A 21,910-nucleotide genomic window follows, 5' to 3' on the forward strand; every position below is an offset into this window, starting at 1 on the left:
GTCGGCAGGATATAGAGATGTGATTTTATAGAAAGTGTATTGCGATCACTCTGGCAGCAGGCATAGAGATGAGAGCTAAAAGACACCCAGAGTGTTTTTTCATACATTTTTGATGATTTTGGAAGTCATCAGCATAGAAAGAAATCCCAAAGGTCCTTCAGGGCCACTTCTGGAAAGATAATGCAAAGGGAATTTTGTTTATCTCCAAGTTCCTGTTCTCCCTGCATCATTATCTGGTGCTTGAAGAAGTTGCTGTGATCGTCAGCATCAACAGAATTAGTGAAGTGGAAGCACAGAGGTAAACCATCATTGGCATTTAGGATGAGATCATAGAAAAGCAAATAAGCAGATTGTACGATAACACTGCAGTTCGTTTACTTTCACATTTTCTTCTCATGTTTGTTACCTTCTGACGAGATCCCATGGCAACTCAGTGTCGTGGCAGCCGCCAAAAAATTCCATCCTTCCCCGCAACTCAGTCGATGATTGTGTGTCTTAAGTTAGTGTCATGCAATGCTTCATGGGGGACCAGACCCACCAAACCCCGATTAAATATAACCATTTAGCATCTGTACGTAATGTTGTTCACACCTACTCAAAAGTAAAAAAAAAAATAAGTGGTGTCATGTTGGTGTAAAAAAAGTTTCAGATTTTCTAGCATTTTGGAATTTGGAATTTCAGATTAGGGACACTCAACCTGTACTTATTATGAAGATACTTTGGTGTTCTGCATTGATTCATTGAACGTTGTGTCTTCAATGCTAGATTAAGCATGCTATGGTCTTTGCTATGCAGCGCAGATTGGGTAGTGACAGGGATGCCCCAACCTCAGTATATATAACGTTGATCCCTTACATCACACACTTTTTACGGTTGTGTGTTAGTCATAGTAATTGAAGCTTGGGAGACACAGAGAGAGATAAGGACTCAGAGTACTGAGGACTTGAAGTATAACTTTATCTCAGAGAGGCACGGTGGGACAGTGGGAAGCAAGCCTCACAAGCTTGAATTAAATTTTCTTTCCACGTTAATCAGTCAAGCATAGTTGGCAGATGCTTCCCTAGCCCCCAGGCACACTTAAAAGACCACTACACCAATATGCTCCACTCAAAACTAGGTCAATTTTTCCATTACATTTCGCTGAGTTCACTGAAATTCCCAAACATGTCTGCATTTTCGCCGAACTTGAGGTGAAGTGAATTTAGCAGGGTTCGCTCCTCACTATTGAAGAACAGCAAACCTTATGAACACGTGCATGAAAAGAGTCTCAAGTTACTTGTGTCCACTGCCAGCTCTGGGTTACATCACCATGGTCTCGGTCCTACAGGGAGTTCTTGGACCCTCCTGATGGTGTATGAAATTGGCAAGTGGGGGAGATTGATACCCTTATGATCAGATATGAAATCAATGGCAACTGGAGTCCTCACAATTCCATAAGAAATCCACAAGCGTGAGAGGGCTTGAGTTTTCCGGCTGTATGCTCGTAACATTTTTTTTTCTATGTAAATACGTCCTGAAAATCACACACCTGAAAGTTAAGTGTGTTTAAACAGATTTGAGCTTTTGAGTGAAAGACAGGATTCTTGACCAATGAATTTGAGGAGATGGGCGGGGTCTTCAATTCATTTAATTCCAATGAAACCATGAGATTAAAGATTTTCCCAAGGCATCACTACAAACCATATGGTGTAAGAGATTCATTCCGTTACATTCTGCTATGTTTTGTTTAAATCCACAAAGAAGGTCCTCTAATGTGCTTGAGTACTCAGTTGAGGTCAACTGTCCTTCTGCAGGATGTCCACTTCAGTTTCTCGGCTGTAAATGGGTGTTGAGATACAGGGAGGTGATGTCTTTTGTTCTCAGTGGTCAATCTTTACCAACATTACTCTGTCTGGCTGTTTGCTGTTGTTGTTGTTTGTCTCCAGCATGGAACACCAATGGGTTAGAAGAAGAGAGAGAAGAGCGACAATACACACAGAGACAGCTTTGAAGGAGGCGTGCTTTGTGATCTCAGTGTTTCACAAAAGCATCAAGAGAGGGTGAGATGTTTCTGCAGCTGGGCGACAAACCTCTTCCAGCTCTTTTTGTCGTTTCCATTTGCGTAATTGTTACGTTCATCGAGCCAAGTGTCTCACAAAATCATGGGGCAGCCTTCGAGCCGCAGACAAGCATCTGGTTAATTACGCAGAAACGTGGCTATTTTTAGTTCCTCTGAATCAAGGAGAAATTTTTTTATTTTTTTTTTCAACTTATGTTTTATTTTGTGAGGCTTATGGCTTTTAACCTCAAGTATAGAGAGCAACATATGGAATGCAGTATTTCATTCTTTCATCAAAATAAAAATAATAGGCAGGAGACCTTCTGGTCAGGTTTAAATCAAAGAGCGCAGTGTCTGATCGCTCACAAATTCTGTGGTGAACTGAGATTGTGAAAATGGTGCCTCCCTAGCTTGGTCATCCGTGTCTCAGGTAGCTCCACCTGCGTGGCTACTGAGGGTACTGACTGCCAACTGCTGGCCCAGCAACACTGATGCAGCACTTGGGAGGGAAGATGCCCAACTGAAGATTGTCAAACAAACACTATGGTTGATTCAACAACAACAAGAACATTTATTTCTATAGCATATTTTTATGCAAACAATGTAGCTCAAAGTGTTTTACATGATGAAGAAAAAGAAAAAAGACAAAATAAATAATTAAAATTAGGGAACACTAATTAACATAGAATAAAAGTAGACCCCTTTAAAGGAATCAGCCATATAATAAATACAGTGGATTCAGGGTGTATTCGGACCCCTTCACTGCCTGCACACTTTATTGTATTTTAAATGGATACATTTGACATTTTTGCCCATCACTCTACACTCAGTAACCTGTAATGACAGTGGAGACATGTTCTCAGAAAGGTTTTTTACATTTACATTGACTTATTGGGCCGACGTCTTTATCCAAGGCGACTTACAACATTTGAGATATAATTGGTTCCGTTTCTTTTAGGTTTTCCAGTTAGAGCACAGGCAGGTCAAGTGACTTGCTCAAGGTCATTTATTGTCAGTAGTGGGGTTTGAAATCCAAACCCTAAACCAAAACACCACGTTTTTAGATTTATTAAAAATCAAAAACTGAAATCTCTCACTCATGGAAGTATCCTGACCCTTAATTCAGTACTTTGTGGAAGCCCCCTTCGCCTCGGTCAGTTTACTGTCTAATATATCCCAGGCAGGGTTGCCAGATGTGATTTGAGGGGGACTGTCCCGAGTTCAACAGATAAATCCCGCATTGCCCCTAAAAATCCCGACTGAACAAAAATTGTATGTCGAAAACAATTTTTTATTCAATTTTTATATTGAATATCTAGTTAAAGAGACTCACTACATTTTTATAGATAGCCTCGTGTACCACCGTTTTATAAATAAAATTTGTGACTGTCAGCTGAATCCGAGTTTTTGAATCATGTGTGCTCGTGTCATTATACGTTTCTCATGCTCATCATTCATTTTGAAAGTGAAGTGATACTGATGAAGACTTTTCGACTAACAAGGTAGGTCGTTCCTGCATATCTGCATTCTATTTGCATATATTGTGTCATATTATATGAAACGTAAAACATGTTACAAGTTATATCAAACATACCGGTACCTAAGTTTTGGATGAAAAAGAAATAATAAGTGAGGTTATATACAGAAGCATGCGAAATGTTTACCGTACATTCATATTTATGTTAGTTTAGTAATTAATTGAAATATTGCATTACTACTCATCAGTGGCATACAGAAAAGTAGGCCTGGCTGTTTCCAGGCCCAGCCTGATTGGCCATAGGCCCAGCCAATCAGTTCATTGTATATGAAATTTTCCGTTAAATTTTGTAATTGATTGGGTATTTGTCATTTTATCTTCCCTTTGGTTTTGAAGTGATATCTCAAATCCCATTGGTTTACTGAATTTTCAATAAATAAATAAATGGGGCGGAGTTACGGTATATACGAGGTGTGATCAAAAAATACGGTGAATGTTTTAAAAAAAGAAACGTTTATTGCAGTAAAAGATTTACAACTACTAGTCACCTTCAAAATGCTCTCCTCCACTTCGAATGCACCTACCCAATGCTTCTGCCACTTTGTGAAGCAGTTCTGGAAGTTTTCTTTCGAGAGTGTCTTTAGTTGGGCAGTCGTGGCTGCCTGGATGACCTCAATGGATTGAAATCGTTCACCTTTCATGGTCATTTTCAATTTAGGGAACAGCCAGAAGTTGCACGGTACCTGATCCGGCGAATAAGGTAGATTCGGACACAGAGTAACGTTTTTATTCAACAGAAATTGTCGTACTAGTAGGGATGTGTGACAAGGAGTGTTGTCATGATGAAGAATGGAACCCGCTCAACCTTTTCCTCGGTTATTGATGTTGAAGGATGTCCTGATCTTTTCTCGTCCTCAACTGAGCCAGATCCATTACAAAATCGATCAAACCACTTTGTAAACAGTCTTAATTGTTGGTGCAGTGTCACCATAAACCGATTTTAACATCTGATGGGTTTCCTTTACAGCTTGAAAAGAAATTTAATGTTAATGCGTTGCTCAATATCCATTATTAATAACAAACTTGAAAATCACACTTGAACTCAACAGTGGCTCACTAACGACTGACAGTATCAAACAAGTTGAAATTCGTCACAAACTCGGCTCTAGGATGGACCTGTCAGAACCGACATTGAATTGTTTTGGATGGTGCTCTGCATCAACATTCACTGTACTTTTTGATTGCATCTTGTATGTAACCTGATTGGTAGGAGTCATTAGACAGTTAAGATAACCTTGAATTGCTTAATTGAGTATTTTCGACGAACATCAAGAGAAGTTTCTTATATTCAGGGATTATTTCTGACAAGGCAAAACAAATGGAAATATCAAGGTTTTTCAAAAAGTTTCGTTTAGATGAAGAGGAACGCCCAAATGGGCACAAATGAAACACACAATATGCAACAGTGTGGGGCTGAGAGAATGACTGGAGCAAACATTTCAATCACATCTTCATCTAAGCAGACTCTGGCTTTAGCGGCGCCCAAAAGATAAGTAGGTTGAGACAGAACCAGTTAAAGATCTGTCAGCCATTGATGAACCAGCCACTCAGCCTAATTTGCAATCATTTCCGACAACTATGATAACGAGAAAGGCTCAATTGTTCTCTGCAAAATGGTAGGAACAATTCCAGTGGATCAATTACAGCATGGTATATTTGCTCAACTTTTGCCTGGTCCTAATAATTCAGTTATGTGAATGTACCACAGTATGAATAGTTGTGTTGTTTGGAAAATCCAATATATATAAAAGCCAAATACCACTGAGTCACTCATCACGAAATCTCCCGAACCATGAGGACTTGGGACTTGAAATTTGGAATGTAGGTTACCCTTGGCCCATAGGTCCTTGCTAAGAAACGGTTTTACTGCACCAAGCCTCAATACCTCTCCGAAATGTCCAAACCCGCAACATACAGTATGTATATTTTACAATACATTTTTCCTATTGCTATCCCGTAGTGAAGCATAGTTCTTTAACTAGCGTGTGTATATCTGCCTATCGGATGGCGGCAATTCACTACCTGCCTCTGGCCGCACACTCTTCGTTCTTGGTGAGCGGACGGCGCAGGAAGCATACTGTAGTGGAGGTGTCTGTGAGGTGGGCTGGTGATGAACTGCCCGTCGATGCCCCCATTCATTCTCAATGGCAAGTCTGCTTGTACTGTTACGCAAATTAGCAGGAAGTTGTCTCTTGTCAGTACATTGGACGTGTTGATGACGGGTGCCTTCCTGCTGTGATAGCGTGGACAGTGCTGTGCAGGAGAGCTCATCTTAACCTTCTGCCTTCACCCTTCAAGAATGTCTCTGAAACACAAATCTGATGCAAGTGCTGGTGATACAGTAAAGATGAGAAAAACCATCACCATTGAAAATAAAGTAGAAATAATAAAAAGGTCAGAGAGAGGCGAAACTCCATCATTCATTGGCAGAGCACTTAGTTACAGTCGGTCAACAATAGCATTTATTAAAATAATGTACGTGTTCTGACTTACATACAAATTCAGCTGAAGTACAAACCTACAGTCCCTATCTCGTACGTAACCCGGGGACTGCCTGTGTATATATATATATATATATATATATACTATATATAAAATCCAACGTCTGTCTGTCTGTCTGTCTACTTTCACGAGAGAACTGCTTAACGGATTTAGGTCAGTTTTTTTTTTTTTTTAATTTGCTTGAACATTCTGGTTGATTTTGCGACTTCTCTCATTGCAGCAAGTATTATAGTCCAGTTGCGGCACCAATTTATTCACATGAATCCGAGCGAGACGCAGCGGGCCGAGGGGAGGGGAAGGCGGCACCTCTGGAGTATTGAGCCGGGCAGGGCCCTACTCGCTCACGTGCCAGCCCTGGTTCGAGTCGCTGTACCTCTCACCAGCGTACCATGCCTCTGCTTAGCTAGCGATATCTGTTTGTTTATTGATTTTTAAAGTTTATCCTGTTTCAATGCTACGCGACTGAAGCCGCGGGGGACGGCTGGTATCCTGCTAAAAATGAGAACACCCATTTTTACACAGGCCCACCCTAAAATCTATTCCTGGCTACACCCCTAATTCTCATGCTAAGTGCTTGTGTAATTAAAATAAGCAAAAATCCAGATTTTTTTAATGTTATTATGATGATAAGCATTATTTCTTACGTTTCATCAAAAAGTACTTATATAATATTTGATTAAAAACAATAAAATATTTTAACATGTAAAAACTTTTCATCCTTATATTTAACTTTTTTTTTTTTGGTCGCTCGAAATGACGGCTGTCCCAATCTGTGATTTTTGGAAGTCATATCACCCCTGATCCCAGACCTTGACTTGTGCCGTTGTTATGAGGCGTCGTTTCCTTCATGTGGAAGCCCTTCAGTGTGTCAGGCATCAAGAAGTCGAAACCTGAAAAGTAAGGAAAGGAAGAGAGAGTCGAAAGGCATGCCTGAAGTGAACGCAGTTAAAATGCAATTTTAAAATGACATTTGGGAGCTGTGATTTCAAAGTTTTTCTCCTTGAAGTGTGGTAACAGTGACACTCTGCATGTGATACATTTGCCTGTCACATTTCAAGTCTGAGATAACACAGCAGCTTATAGAAAGGGAAATTCTGGGACTCCTGACACAACTGCATTTTTCCAAGGGTGCAAGAAATAATCTTGCATACAGAAGTAAAAAGAAAAATGAATAATGCTATTTGAAATATTAAACATGGAACTGTTTAACTTGTACATGAAAAGTTACTTTTGCCAAATAGAGAATTTGACAGTACAGTGTTTTTCGAATCTGTGGGCTTTGGTGGCATTGCAGATGGATAGCGGAGATGGGTCTACCTGCGGACCTCCGGATCTTTGTGATTTAGTAGCTCCACTGGGCAGCCAATTGGACTGCAGGATTTTGTCATCTGGTTTACTTAACTTGAGTCACATAACCCCTCCCCCAATCTTAACCCTAATGTAACCAGGTGTTATCACTGATTTGACCCTCTATCTGCAGCAGTCAGGTGTTATGTGGGCATCCCCTTGGCCTGGTCCAGCCACTCGGGTCCTCAACAATGAGTCAGATCACCCTCGGGGAATCGCGCCACATGGCTGTAGTGTTGTAACTGAAACTTCCTCACAATGCGGGTCATGCGCCTCATTCAGGACTCCGTGAGCAACACAAAGTCAAACCAGTTGTACCCAAGGATTCTCAGAAGAGACACAAGTTCAGTCTACATCTCAGGTCACTGGATAGCACCCATGTCTCACAAGACAGGAAGCACCAGGACTCTAAAGACTTGGACCTTCGTCCTTTTACATGGACATCAGGAGCACCACACACCCCTTTCTAATGACCTCATGACTTCCTCCATGCTCTCCCAATCTGACTACTGACTTCCTGTCTCTGGTGACTCTTCTATGAATGTCACTGCTGAGCTCAGTAAACCTCTTGACGAGGTCCCCGCCATCAAAGATAAATAATCCACAATAGGATTGTCAAAGGTATCAAAATATCGATAAGTGCTGATTGTAACATTTTAAAAATTCTTTCAATACTCATTTTTTTATGATATTGATCTTACAGCCTACGCTGCAATTGGACTTCTGGATCATTCTGGCTTTTGACAGTTGTGCCTTGTAGGCCATCACTGGACATGTCCTAAGTTGTAGCCCCATTTCTTATGGCATCTTATTTCAAAATTAGGGAAATATTAATAGGTGCTTTACTTCCACAGGGACGTTGTTTACAGGAACCAATGAGTTCCCATATAATGTGGGCCCTGGACATTTTTGTCGGTTGTGTTCCAACCACGCAACAGGAACGGTAACCTTTATGCAAAATATGTGAAGTGCAGTGCAATTGGGTGTTCATGGCATCCCCGCCTTATTACTTGGAAGTGATCTCGACTTCATATAGGAGATTATTGCGACCCATGGCGCTGCTCATTGAGGAGGTGGCTATGAAGAATACTGCAGTGCAAAGTTCTGCACAATTGGGAGGGTGGGATTTCAGGTGAGACCACCACACCTTATTACTTTGTAGCGATTGTTATTTCAAAGGAGAGATTACTGATTCAGTGCAGTGCATGGCCCAGTCTACCAGTGAGGCGACTATGAAGAGTGATGTGGGGTGCAATCAGGAGTTCACAGGAGACTCTCAGCTTATTACTTTCAAAGCGATCGTGACTTCATGAGGGAGGTTATTGATCGAATGCATTGCATGGTACAGTGATGAAGACTGATGTGGTGCAAAGTGGGGTGCGATCAGAAACTCACAGAGAAAATCTCTCCCCCATCTTATTGCATGGATGCAATGCATGGCACGGTGAACAATTGGGCTGGCTATGAAGAGGGGTGTAGTGCAAAATGGGGAACGATTGGGAGTTTTTGGGAGTTCACAAGGGCCGCTACATCTTATCGCTTCAAAGCGATTGCAACTTCACGGGGGAGATTATTGCTTCAATGTGGAGAACCAGGGAGGCAGCTATGACGAGTACGGTGCTCCATCTTCACTCATAACTCTCCAAAGTCCAAGCTACTAGCAGGTTTGTAATATGTCACCAGTGCTTCTGGTCAACCAGTCAGTACAATTCATTGTCTGAGCCCCACACACGATAGTTCCCGGATGAACGAAAAATACATACCCTAGAGTAGGCTCTAGAAGAGCTACCAGCAACTACAAACAGCCCAAGTTCCTGTGGTGGGAATGCTACAAAACTTCCTGAGTTTCTCAAATGTCCCAGGTTCCTTCAAAAAGTTCCTTCGGTGGGAAACTTCAAGTCAGTATACACCCATTAATTGTTGCATTTGAAGTATCAGTGTGAAGTTTGTTGTTTTTCTACCAGTTTAAATGTTTTTTTGTAGTCGGTTAAACGTTTAACACATTAAGATGGGGATTCCCAAGTATTTTTATCTGCAGGCCTTTATTTATTCTACGCTGATCATTAAGGGTCATCACTCTACTCTTTAGCACTGGGGCTCCATCGTTCCCTCAATTTTTACCCCTGTGCTGCCATAATGGGTTACTGTCTTTTAGAACATTAGAACAATCTGGACCAGAACAGGCCGTTCAGCCTAACAAAGCTCGCCAGTTCAATCCACTTAAATCTTCTAAAAAAAAAAGTCAAATCCAGTTTTGAAAGTCCCTAACGTCTTACTGTCTACCGTACTACTTGGCCTCTTATTCCAAGTGTCTATCGTTCTTTGTATAAAGAAAAACTTTCTAATGCTTGTGCGAAATTTCCCCTTTACAGGTTTCCAGCTGTGTCCCCGTGTTCTTGATGAACTTGTTTTAAAGTCACCGTCTCGATCCACTGGACTAATTCACTCCATCATTTTAAAAATTCAGTCAGGTCTCCTCTTCATCTCTGTAAAAGCTCAGCTCTTTTAATCTTTCCTCCTAACTCAACCCCTGTAGCCCTGAATCAGCCTAGTCGCTCTTCTCTGGACCTTCTCTAGTGCTGCTATGTCCTTTTTGTAGCCTGGAGCCCAAAACTGCACACAGGACTCCAGATGAGGCCTCACCAGTGTGTTATAAAGCTTGAGCAGAACCTCCTGTGACTTGTACTCCACACAACAAGGCGCTATATAACATCACATTCTGTTAGCCTTCTTAATGGCTTCTGAACACTGTTGGAAGTTGATAGCTTAGAGTCCACTATGACTCCTAAATCCTTCTCATAAGGTGGACTCTCGATTTTCCGACCGCCCATTGTGTATTCAAACCTAATATTTTTACTTCCTATGTGTAATTCTTTACATTTACTGACATTAAATTTCATCTGCCACAAATCTGCCCAAGCCTGTCTGTTGTCCAAGTCCTTCTGTAATGATATAACAGATTCCAAATTATCTGCTAATCCACCTATCTTGGTATCATCTGCAAACTTCACCAGCTTGTTACTTACATTCCTGTCCAAATCATTTTATTTTATTGCAAGCTATTTTAAAATGATATTTCATAAGTTTTACTATGTAATATAAGACGCTTTTCCAGGCTCACTTGCCTAAGCAGTGGCGCTGCTCCTCCTTGTGCTCATATTCTCAACCTGTTACATCAGAAATTGAATTATGGGGTGGCGACTAAAACGAAAGTTGGTTGGCGTTGGCTGGTTGTGGTGACCACATCAAAGATGGTGTCTGCATGAACGCAGTGGTGGTGGTGCATTTTCCTTTAAGCTGTATTATGAAAAGTGCTGCTCAGCACAGATTTAATGATTTTTTCTTTTTTTTTTTTTACTTTGATGGCAGCCCTTTTTTGTTGCAGTTTCCTTATACTTTTAGAAAAAGCAGCTTAAAATTAAAATCTGCATTTGTAGCCAATCCTCAACTATCACGCATTTATCTTTCATGACTTCAAGCATTTGCACAATTTTATTTGTAACTTCATTTTTCACTTTTGCGTTGGCAATGCCACACATGTTTGGGTTTGTGACTATGCACAGTAGAGAAAACAAAATGACAGATGCGTTGCATAGAAGTTTGGGGAACACCTACAGTAGTGTCCTAGGTGCGGTGGTAGCGCTGCTACTTTGCAGTAAGGAGATTGTGGGTTTGCTGCCCTGGTCCTCCATGCATAGAGAGCCCTTTGAGTAGTGAGTGCTTCACCCATCTTGTTCACCCTACCATCGTAGAGTAAAGAATTGTGTTGCAATTATGCCATCAAAGCGTAGTGCAAGTCCTGAACTCGAAACCCAAGTTAGGATTATGTTAATAAATACTGACACAAAACTAATTATTAACAAATAAAAAAAAGTGTTGGCTAATTTCGTTTTTTTCTATGATTTCTCCACATTTCAAACAAATCCAATAAGGCATTTTGAGATTTTGGGGTTTTTAGTTTTTCTGTTGTAGGGGAGGTTTTACACCTAAATATTAATATATTAAAATGTCCTTTCTTAGCGGATACCAACTGATTCAAATTTACCATCCTACCAAATTTCAGCTTTTTAACTAAATGGATATTGTATGTTTTTGATGAGTCAATCAACTTTACATTATATATTGTGGACGCTTGGGGTCGCTGTTGCCCCGTGAAACCCCACAAACAGACGTCCAGGACACACTTGTAAAAGTACCAAGAAGAATTTTAATATTATTTTTCTTCAAATACAGTGCATAAAACACCACACCTGTCACAATTCTTCAATAATAATATAATAATCAATAATCACAATAAATCCTTCTCTCCTCCCAGCAGCTCCATCACACTACCACCCAACTCCGGTTCAGCTTGCTGGGTCTGCACCAGTCCTTTAAATAGTCCTTGACCCAGAAGTGTTCCTTCTCTTTTTCTGGGTCAAATGCCACATCCTCAGTCCTCAAGTAGCCCGGAAGTATGGCAGGCTTCCGTCCTCGTGACTCCAAAGTACTTCCGGACTGTAGTAAGAGTAGGAGTCCCCGGGTTCTTTGTGAGCTCCCCCTGGTGGCACCCACGGTACCCAACAGGGCTGAGGAAAAGGACTCCATGTCCCAGCATGCCCTGAGGGAATCTGGGGAACCATTGCCATCCAGGGGAGCTGCCACCTAGCGTCCTGGGGGAAGCAGTGTCCTGAAAAGGCTGTTCTTCTCCCTACTTCCCGTTCTAGGATGTCCCAGCCAGACTGAACCTCCGGCCATCCATCACAATATATACTAGCCATCCCCCGCGGCTTTGCCCGTGTATTAGTGAAACAGGACAGCGAGTGGAGCCCCGCCCAGCTCTCTACTCCTGACGTCAGTCTTCCCTCTCTTTTTGGCCCGCAGCCTCTGTCCAGGATTAGTGCAGATATATCGCTATAGCAACCGAACTATGCCATGAGAGAAGTCGGAATCATCTTCTTCTTCCAGCTGCTCCCGTTAGGGGTCACCACAGCGGATCATCTTCTTCCATATCTTCCTGCCCTCTACATCTTGTTCTGTTACACCCATCACCTGCATTGCCTCTCTCACCACATCCATAAACCTTCTCTTAGAATTCCCTCTTTTCTTCTTGCCTGGCAGCTCTATCCTTAGCATCCTTCTCCCAACATACCCAGCATCTTTCCTCTGCACATGTCCAAGCCAACGCAATCTCGCCTCTCTGACTTTGTCTCCCAACCGTCCAACCTGAGCTGACCCTCTAATGTCCTCATTTCTAATCCTGTTCATCCTCGTCACACCCAATGCAAATCTTAGCATCTTTAACTCTGCCACCTCCAGCTCTGTCTCCTGCTTTCTGGTCAGTGCCACCGTCTCCAGCCCATATAACATAGCTGGTCTCACTACCATCCTGTAGACCTTCCCTTTCACTCTTGCTGATACCCATCTGTCACAAATCACTCCTGACACTCTTCTCCACCCATTCCACCCTGCCTGCACTCTTCTTCACTTCTCTTCCACAATCCCCTTTACTCTGTACTGTTGATCCCAAGTATTTAAACTCATCCACCTTCGCCAACTCGACTCCCTGCATCCTCACCATTCCACTGACCTCCCTCTCATTCGCTCCAAAAATCTTCTTTCTCACCCATTGTACACCCAGCTTGCGGTGCATATGCACTAACAACATTCATCATCACACCTCCAATTTCCAGCTTCATAATCATCACTCTGCCTGACACTTTTTTCACCTCCAAAGCACTCCTGATGTGCTGTTCCTTCAGAATAACTCCTACCCCATTTCTCCTCCCATCCACACCATGATAGAACAATTTGGATCCACCTGGCCTTACTCCCCTTCCATTTAGTCACTTGAACGCACAATATATCAACCTTCCTTCTCGCCATCATATCTGCTAACTCTCTCCCCTTACCAGTCATACTGCCAACATTCAAAGTTCCTACCCTCAGTTCCACTCTCTTTACTTTCCTCCTCTCCTCCTGCATCCAGACACGTCTCCCCCTCTTCTTCTCCTTCTTTGGCCAACAGTAGCCCAATTTCCTCCAGCACTATGTTGACTAACAGTACTGGTGGCGGTCGTTGTTAACCCGGGGCTCGACTGATCCGGTATGGAAATCTGTATTGTTATCCACATATTGATTTGGCAAAATTTTACACCGCATGCCCTTCCTGACATAACCCTCCCCATTTATCCTGGCTTGGGACTGGCACAAAGAAACACACTGGTTTGTGCATCCCCTGTGGCTGGGTTGCAAAATCAACCAGAATGTTCAAGCAAATTATTGAAAAAAAAAAGATCTAAATCCATTAAGTAGTTCTCCCATTCGTTAACTAAGCGGAGTTGAGCTGACGCCCCGAGGCAGACCCGTGAGTGAGGAGGGTCTCACCCCCCTCTCCACAGCCCGATGAGTCTCGCTCGGATTCACGCTAATAAATCGGTACCGCAAGCAAACTATGACACTTAGCGTGATGAGAATGTCGCAAAATCAACGGAATGTTCAAGGAAATTATAGAAAAAAAAATGATCTAAATCCGTTAACTAGTTCTCTCCTGAAAAATGGACAGACATCCAAACGGGTCTAAAAAACTATAAGAAAGTTTGTGCTTGGACCACAAAATTTTTAAAACCGTTTCTTAGCAAGCACCTATGGGCCAAGGGTAATCTACATTCCAAATTTCAACTCCCTCATGGCGCGGGAGATTTCGTGATGAGTGAGTCAGTGGTATTTGGCTTATATATATATATATATATATAGATATATATAGATATATATATATATATATATAGATATATATAGATATATCTCTATTATAAAAGAAAATCTTGAGATGAGACTTTTGCCAAGAGATTTTTTCAAGTCCTGCCCTCCTTTCCACCATTTACAACCACACTCGCAGTCCTCTTACCTCTCACTCGTGTGAATACTTTTGTCAGACACAGTTCCTGCACTCTCAGCTCTTATAAATTTTTATGTTTTTCTCACTTTAAGTTTCCAATAAAAGAAGACATATTATGTCCAAATCTTATTGAAAAATTTCAATAACTTGAAGGGTTATCAACAGAAGAAATGAGTACACGGGCAATTCTCGCACCGAGAAACGATGAAGTTAAACAAATTCATGTGAAAATTGTCGATACAAGTCAATATACAAGCTTTTTTTTTAATAAATAATAGGGAGATGTGAAGGATGTCACTTCCCACATTAAATGAGCACAGACCCCTGAGAAAAAAATGTTCTTTGCCATTTCGTCTATAGTTCTTCTGTGTTATAAGAGCAGTCCAAAGTGTCTTTGTCAAGCACTTGTAGCAGTGCACCAACTCCACATCCAGGCCTAGAGGCTCTTTGGTGTTGTGAAAGTCAATGAGCTGTTCCTTGGATTTGCTGATGTTAAGATGCAGACAGTACTTTCTATACCAAGGAACAAAGTTTTCCCCCCTGAATCTCCCTTATTAATATACCCCATAGGTGCAGAATCATCTGAGAATTGTGACCTGACCTGCTGTTATATTCATAGTCGGAAAAAAGAAGACAAGCCTGTTCCTAGTGGTGCTCCAGTGTTGCTCACACAGTCCTTGAGCCTCACAAACTGCGCTCTGCCTCACAAAGAGTCCGTAATCCAGGACCCCATAGGCTCATGCACCTGCATATCTCTGAGTTTGCTCCTTAACGGGGATGGCTGGATGGTACTGAAGGCACTAGAGAAATCCAAAACTGTCATCCTCACAGTGTATCCAGCTGCACACAAATACATTAACTGTTAACTAACCGAATTGCAAAGATTACTGGGGAAATACAGTAAAAGCATCAAGAGTAATCACTGGAGAAGCAAGCTGGGTGACCCCAGAACTCTGAGATGATCATGGTAGACACGGGTAGTTTAGTTCTTTCCATTTTCCTTTCTTTTGCTTTGCTCAAACTGGCTGTGTGTGACACGTGCAGCTGTTCACGCCGCATTATATAAATGGTGCTTTTCAGTTACCCTGGAAACCGCTGCAAGTATTGGGGTGGTGAGATAGCCTTGTGGAGGAGGAATATGGCCGAGTGAGAAGATGGTGTGGATGTCTGGCACACACCCGTCTCCAAGAACGTCTGCCTATGAATAACAAAGCAGTGGGTGCAGATCCCTGAAAACTTTCCCCATGAGGGTTTCTGTTTTGAATGGGGTGGTGACCTCCATTAGAGTCTGTCACTTTCAAGGGGTGTTATTGTTGTAGCTTAGTTTCTCATACAGGGGACAATTTGTTGCAATCTAACAAGAGGTTGAGGTCACCGTGTAGCATTTAATGCTACAACATCTAATCCAGGAAGCAGTGAGGGCAACAGTGAGAAAGAGAGGGATCTTGCAGAACAGTTGCAGTGAAACAACAAGGTACAAATATAAATATTTATTTATTTATATTTAAATAAATATAAAATCCAATGTCTGTCTGTATGTCTGCCTGTTTTTCCGAGAGAACTACTTAATGGATCGAGATCGGATATTTTTCTATAATTTGCTTGAACATTCCGGTTGATATCGCGACTTCTGACTTTGCACTAAGTATCATAGTTCGCTTGTGGTACCAATTTATTTGCACAAATCCGAGAGAGACACGGAGGGGCCCTCCTCACTCAGGCATCAGCCTCGGGGCGTATCTTACATCCGCTTAGCTAGCGAACTAGAGAATTACTGAACGGATTTAGATCAGGCTTTTTTCTATAATTTGCTTGAACATTCCGGTTGATTTTGCGACTTCTCTCATCACGCTAAGAATCATAGTTCACTTGCAGGAGCGATATATTCGCACTAATCCCAGACAGAGGCTGCAGGCCGAGTGGAGGGGGAAGTGTGACATCAGTAGTAGGGAGCCGGGCAGGGCCCTCCTCGCTGTCCTGTTTCACTTCTACGCGGGCAAAGCAGCGGGGGACGGCTATTAATTACTAAAATGACAGAAATGACATAAAAATACAACAATATGAGTAATAACTCATAAGTAACAAAACCAACAAAAAAACACAAAAATATACACAAACTCCCAACATTAGTAATTGAGAGTTAAGCTGAGCCGACATGGGGTGCTGAATAGGTGGACGAGCTGGGATAACAAGAAGTCCCATCTTTGACAGGTTGAGCTGGAGATGGTGTTCCTTCACCCATGTTTGCAAAATCAATTAAGACATTATAGCTGAAACTGCGTTGTCTTCTGGCAGGAACGATACCTTGAAGAAGTCTGGTGTTGTGCGTTATGAGCATAGCACTGATAGGAGGAACTATGTGACTGGATGAGGTGTATAAAAAGAAGAGGAGAGGGCCCAGCACCCATCCATGGGGCACCCTCATGCTTGTCCTGGTGCTCCCTTGACATCTATGCACCCCAGGAGACACGGTACAATTTGCTTAAGAGATTGGACTCAAGCTACCTGAGAGCAGTCCCAGTGATGCCATAGTCACAGAGGGCAACAAGGAGGATCAGGATTGGGCTGACTATATTGAGTTTGCTACATTTTATCAAAGTTTTGAGTTACTGTGGTCCGTTTATAACTAAATATTGGCTGAACAACGCCATTTGCGGGAGATGGGAAAGCCGTGTCCCATTTGCCCTGAATGGAAAGACACCATTGGTGGTAGGCATTGATGGACTGCACTGTCCAGGCCATTCCAAAGATTTTTGATGAGATTTAGGTCAGGGCTCTGACTTGGGTCACTCAAAGACTTTTTCCTTGATGTCCTCCAGCCGTTGTATGGTTGCTTTGTTATGTTGAAAGGTGGATCTTCTTTCTATCTTGAATTTCCTAAATAATGGCTGCAGGTTTTCTTAAAAGCTTTGCCCAAACACATTTCCTGAGGTAGTTGTCTCCAGCAAACATCTAGTGAGCTAATGAGGGCTGGTTCCATTGCAAATTGTAAAGTTCTGGCACAAATTTTCTTACATTCCAATTTGGGTCATTGGCTCAATGTTTTGTTGTTAAAAAGTGAAACAATCCATCAACCTCGACTAGTTAGACGTTGTGATTCTTAATCAGTGGTCTCTCTTTCAAGATAAATATTTTTGTTCTCCTCTCTTTTTTTTCTCAGGGACCAATGGATGCACTGTCAGTTGGTAGCCTAAAGAGGAAGTTTGAGGACGTGGATGTCGAGTCTCCGTACTCTACCCCTAAGGACTCCGATGACGATATCTCCAGCAGTGACAGCGCCGAGAGCTGCGATAGCCTCAATCCACCCTCCAGTACACCGTTTATACGTGAGCAACCAAAATGGACTATTCCTTCATTTTATTTTGTTACTATCTGGTTTTTGGTTTATCAGTTTTGATTTTTTTTTATTGTTTTGATAGTTGGAGTTTGACAATAATCTTAACTCCACCCATAATTACTTTAATTTAATGCAAAATAAAAAGTTGGGAGAGTTTACCATCTGATGAATGACATTCCTTTCTGGAGTAGGGCTGCTTCCAATTTGTAAAGATTAATCTACTGACAATATTAATAATATATTTGGTGGAGTGGTACCTCTGAGGCTAGGGATCTGCACCTGGCAATCGGAAGGTTGCTAGTTCAAATCCTGTAAATGCCAGAAGTGACTTTACGCCGTTGGGCCCCTCAGCAAGGCCCTTAACCTGCAATTGCTTCATCCTGAATGTGACGTTAATCTGCATCCAGTCCTGCAAGCAGGTCCTCCAAGTTACAGGGAAAACTTGGGGGTTGGTGGCGGTATTGGCAACTCAGCCACTATAAAAAACCTCACACTTGTTCCAGTGTGCTGAGGTGTCACCTGCTGCACTCTGGTCCCAGTCTAGGCGGTTCGTCGTGTGGTGAGTGCGGCAATGTGATTTCAGCACATGCTCCCAACCTCTGTCTCTCTCTGTATATACAGGGAGATTCACTCAAAATAGGCCCCGAATATTCTGTTGTAACTCACGTTAGGATGAAGCACTCCATACCTCGAAATAAGTGAAATTGATTGCATTACATGCGATGCTGGAAGTGGTTTCCGTTTTCTGCCAGACACATTTCGACACTGTGATCCATGTTCCAGAATGTATCGGCAAGCGTCTCGGGCCGTGGAGGGGATAGCAGCAATTTCACGTTGGATGTATTCCTTCAAATCTTCCACAGTGGGAGGCTTGTTCCGATAGACTTTTCCTTTGAGCAGACTCCAAAGCAAAAAGTCTGGTGGTGACAGATCTGGTGATCTTGGTGGCCAAAGCCCCTTTGAAATTACCCTGTTGCCGAAGAAGGACTCATTTTCTTCCATGCTCCTTGCCGATGTGCGACACATGTTGCTCCATCTTGCTGGAAGTAACCTTCACGATCATCCAGTCGATTCTAACATTGCTTAAAAAAAATTCGTACCCAATAGGTTCGCACCATGAAGACGTGCTGCCTAATACCGTACACCACCATCCTAATGAGAAGTCGAGTGAATGAGTGAAGTGATATGGGCGGTATGCACACAGAAGTTGCAACATCGCAACGGCTGTCCGACACCTACCTCATCGCTCTGATGCTGGGGCATCCCGGCTTGTTTGAAGCTCCATATACTGAGGAACACGTTGCACGTTGTTTTGTTCAGATTGCTTCATCCTAGCGAGAGTTATTTGAGTGAATCTCCCTGTATATATTAATCTAATGACTAGTTTTGTCCAAATAATCTAATCAGTCATATGAAAGTATGTTGTATTTGATTATATATCGAATAATTTTCTACATAGAGGTATCTATACTAATAAAAGGCAAAGCCCTCACTCACTCACTCACTCACTCACTCACTGACTCACTCACTCACTCACTCACTCATCACTAATTCTCCAACTTTCCGTGTAGGTAGAAGGCTGAAATTTGGCAGGCTTATTCCTTACAGCTTACTTACAAAAGTTGGGCAGGTTTCATTTCGAAATTCTACACGTAAGGGTCATAACTGGAACCTATTTTTCTACATATAATGTAATGGAGTTGAGTTGGACATGGCCGTGGGGGGCGGAGTTTCGTGTGACATCATCACGCCTCCTACGTAAGTACGTAGAGAACAAGGAAGAACTCCAAACAGCGATGAGCACAAAACGCCATTTCACAATTGAGAAGGCAGAAAAACATTATGAAGCAAATGATGCATACAAGCATATTCATAAGTACAGCTACTGCGGAAACAAAGCACGGCGTGAACCGTAAGTTTATATTAAATTAAGTTCATAGACAGGCTGCCACTAGCGTTTGTAATTTAGTGCCTGCCCATATAAGGCCATCCATCAGCGGCAATCCAATACAAACACTGCCGGTAAATATTCACGTGTGAAGGACTGTGCTTATGCAGAGGAAGATGAGATGGTCAGGGTGGTGTTTGGCACAAACTCATTGAAACTGCGAGAGAAACTTTTAAGTGGCGGGCCTTAGCTGACATTACACGAGATGGCACCAGCACAGCTGGGAACCTTCGATGCAAGAACACCAAGCGGCTCACGTGAACTGACGCAATGCACAGATAAAAAGCAACAGTTCCAAAGAGTGCTGAACAAAAACCGAATTACACAATTGAGAAGGCAGCAAAAAAATATGAAGCGTCTGATACATAGAATCATATTCATAAGTGCAGCTACTGCGGAAACAAAGCACACGGTGGAAAAAGTGAATGTCCGCTAAAGGAAGACAGTGTAAAAAAACCCGTGCATGCAGTTTGTCACATCTCAGATAAAGAGGAAGACGAGCTGTTTATTGATGCAGTAAGAAACTAATCGATGAATGAAACCTCTTATCTTTACAACGATTGACAAACACGGAATGTAACTTGAACACAACACATCGTACAAATACTGATTGAAAGAAATAATGATAATCAAATCCTTGATGACAGCAACACTCATAACACTCACAAAACAATTACTGTATATTGACAATCATGTTACGTTATTTTTAAAATGTTCCCTTTTTCATAACTTCTACTTCTCCACTGCGATACGGGTATATATATAAATGTATATATATACCCGATCTACAATACATACTCTAGCATAGACAAGCCACACGCTGTGGCTAATTGTAGAGTCTTAGCCTCTAATGCCGACATTCGAGGTTCGATTCGAGAGGGATGCACTGAGTATGTACGCGCTACCGATTCATTTTACCTTCACATCTCCTTGGTTTGGGACGTATGAAAAAATATTAGGTTAACGCAGAATCATGTTACGTTATTTTTAAAATGTTTCCCTTTATTAGCACAAGCACAGCTGAGAAGCTTCGATGCATGTACTCCATAACGCGTTAAAAAAATAACGCATTTAATCACACTTTCAATTCCAAGCAAGCGGAACTTTTGTCAATGCATGATTTCCTGGTACATCCATTACACTGATGCACACATCACAGCTACAAAAATGTTAGAGTCGGAATAAAGCGCGTTCCTACGACTGATCATTTCGACTACCCGAGCGAAGCCTTGATAAAAGCATGGTTTTGTGCACACTGAAAAGCAAGCAAAATTAGATGCATTACAGAAAGCGGACTTTGTGGCTCTTACTGGGGATCATTGGACTTCCGTGACCGTTAGTAATTCTAAATACATCTAATTACAAAATGTTCAATGATCACACTGTTTTAGCCTAATGTACAAAATAATTTTGGCTAATGTTACTCAGAGTTTAAAGATTAAGTTGGTCAAATTACCTTTTATGTTTCTGACTTATTTTTTAAGAAGAAAAACTGCACTTTATGTTGAAATTTTGGTTATTATTATTTAAAGACAATACTATTCTGAAAATCTACTTAAAGTACTTAAACTACCACTTTATTTTTAAGTCTGCCCAATTTTAACCAGGGATGATATTTTTGTTTCTGTTTTGAATTCAAATGCAGTTTAAAGGCTTTTTTTCAGAAATTAAAACAGCTTCAGTTTACAATATTCATGTCCATGTCTATTATTTGATTCTGTCGCCCACTAAAACACTTTTAAATTAAAAAAAAACATTTGCGATTTGGGGCAAATTTACGTGCGATTACATACGATTAATCAAGATTAATTCTTACACAGCCTCTAATTAATTGGATTAATTTTTTTAATCGAGTCCCACCCCTAATATATATATATATATATATATATATAGATTTGTATATATATATATGTGTATATACAGTATGTGTATATATGTATATGTATATATATGTATGTGTGTGTATATATATATATATATATATATATATATATATATATGCCAGCAACACTCATGACAATGACAAAACAATTACATTGTCAATCATGTTACGTTATTATTAAAATGTTTCCTTTTCTTTTTACTTCTCTGCTGCCAATCGCAGGTATTTTGCTATATATATATATATATATATATATACACAGATATATATAAAAATATATATATATATAAATAGATAGATATGACAACAACACTCATATCAATAACAAAACAATTACATTAACAATCATCTTACGTTATTTTTAAAATGTTTGCTTTTCTTTTTCATAACTTCTTTAACACACTACTTCTCCACTGCGAAGCGCGGGTATTTTGCTAGTTTG

General features: G+C 41.3%; 1 protein-coding gene across 1 annotated transcript in view; it reads left to right on the forward strand.

The window, feature by feature from the left end:
* Positions 1 to 21,910, forward strand: part of csrnp2 (cysteine-serine-rich nuclear protein 2) — a 67,083-nt gene that overhangs the window by 30,940 nt on the left and 14,233 nt on the right. The window contains exon 2 of the mRNA XM_039746796.1: positions 17,462 to 17,627. Within this exon, the coding sequence (XP_039602730.1) occupies positions 17,468 to 17,627 (160 nt within the window). The 5' untranslated portion in view covers positions 17,462 to 17,467. The remainder of the gene's footprint in view (positions 1 to 17,461; positions 17,628 to 21,910) is intronic.

The sequence above is a fragment of the Polypterus senegalus genome, chromosome 3 (genome assembly GCF_016835505.1).
Source record: "Polypterus senegalus isolate Bchr_013 chromosome 3, ASM1683550v1, whole genome shotgun sequence".
Classification (NCBI taxonomy): domain Eukaryota; kingdom Metazoa; phylum Chordata; class Cladistia; order Polypteriformes; family Polypteridae; genus Polypterus; species Polypterus senegalus.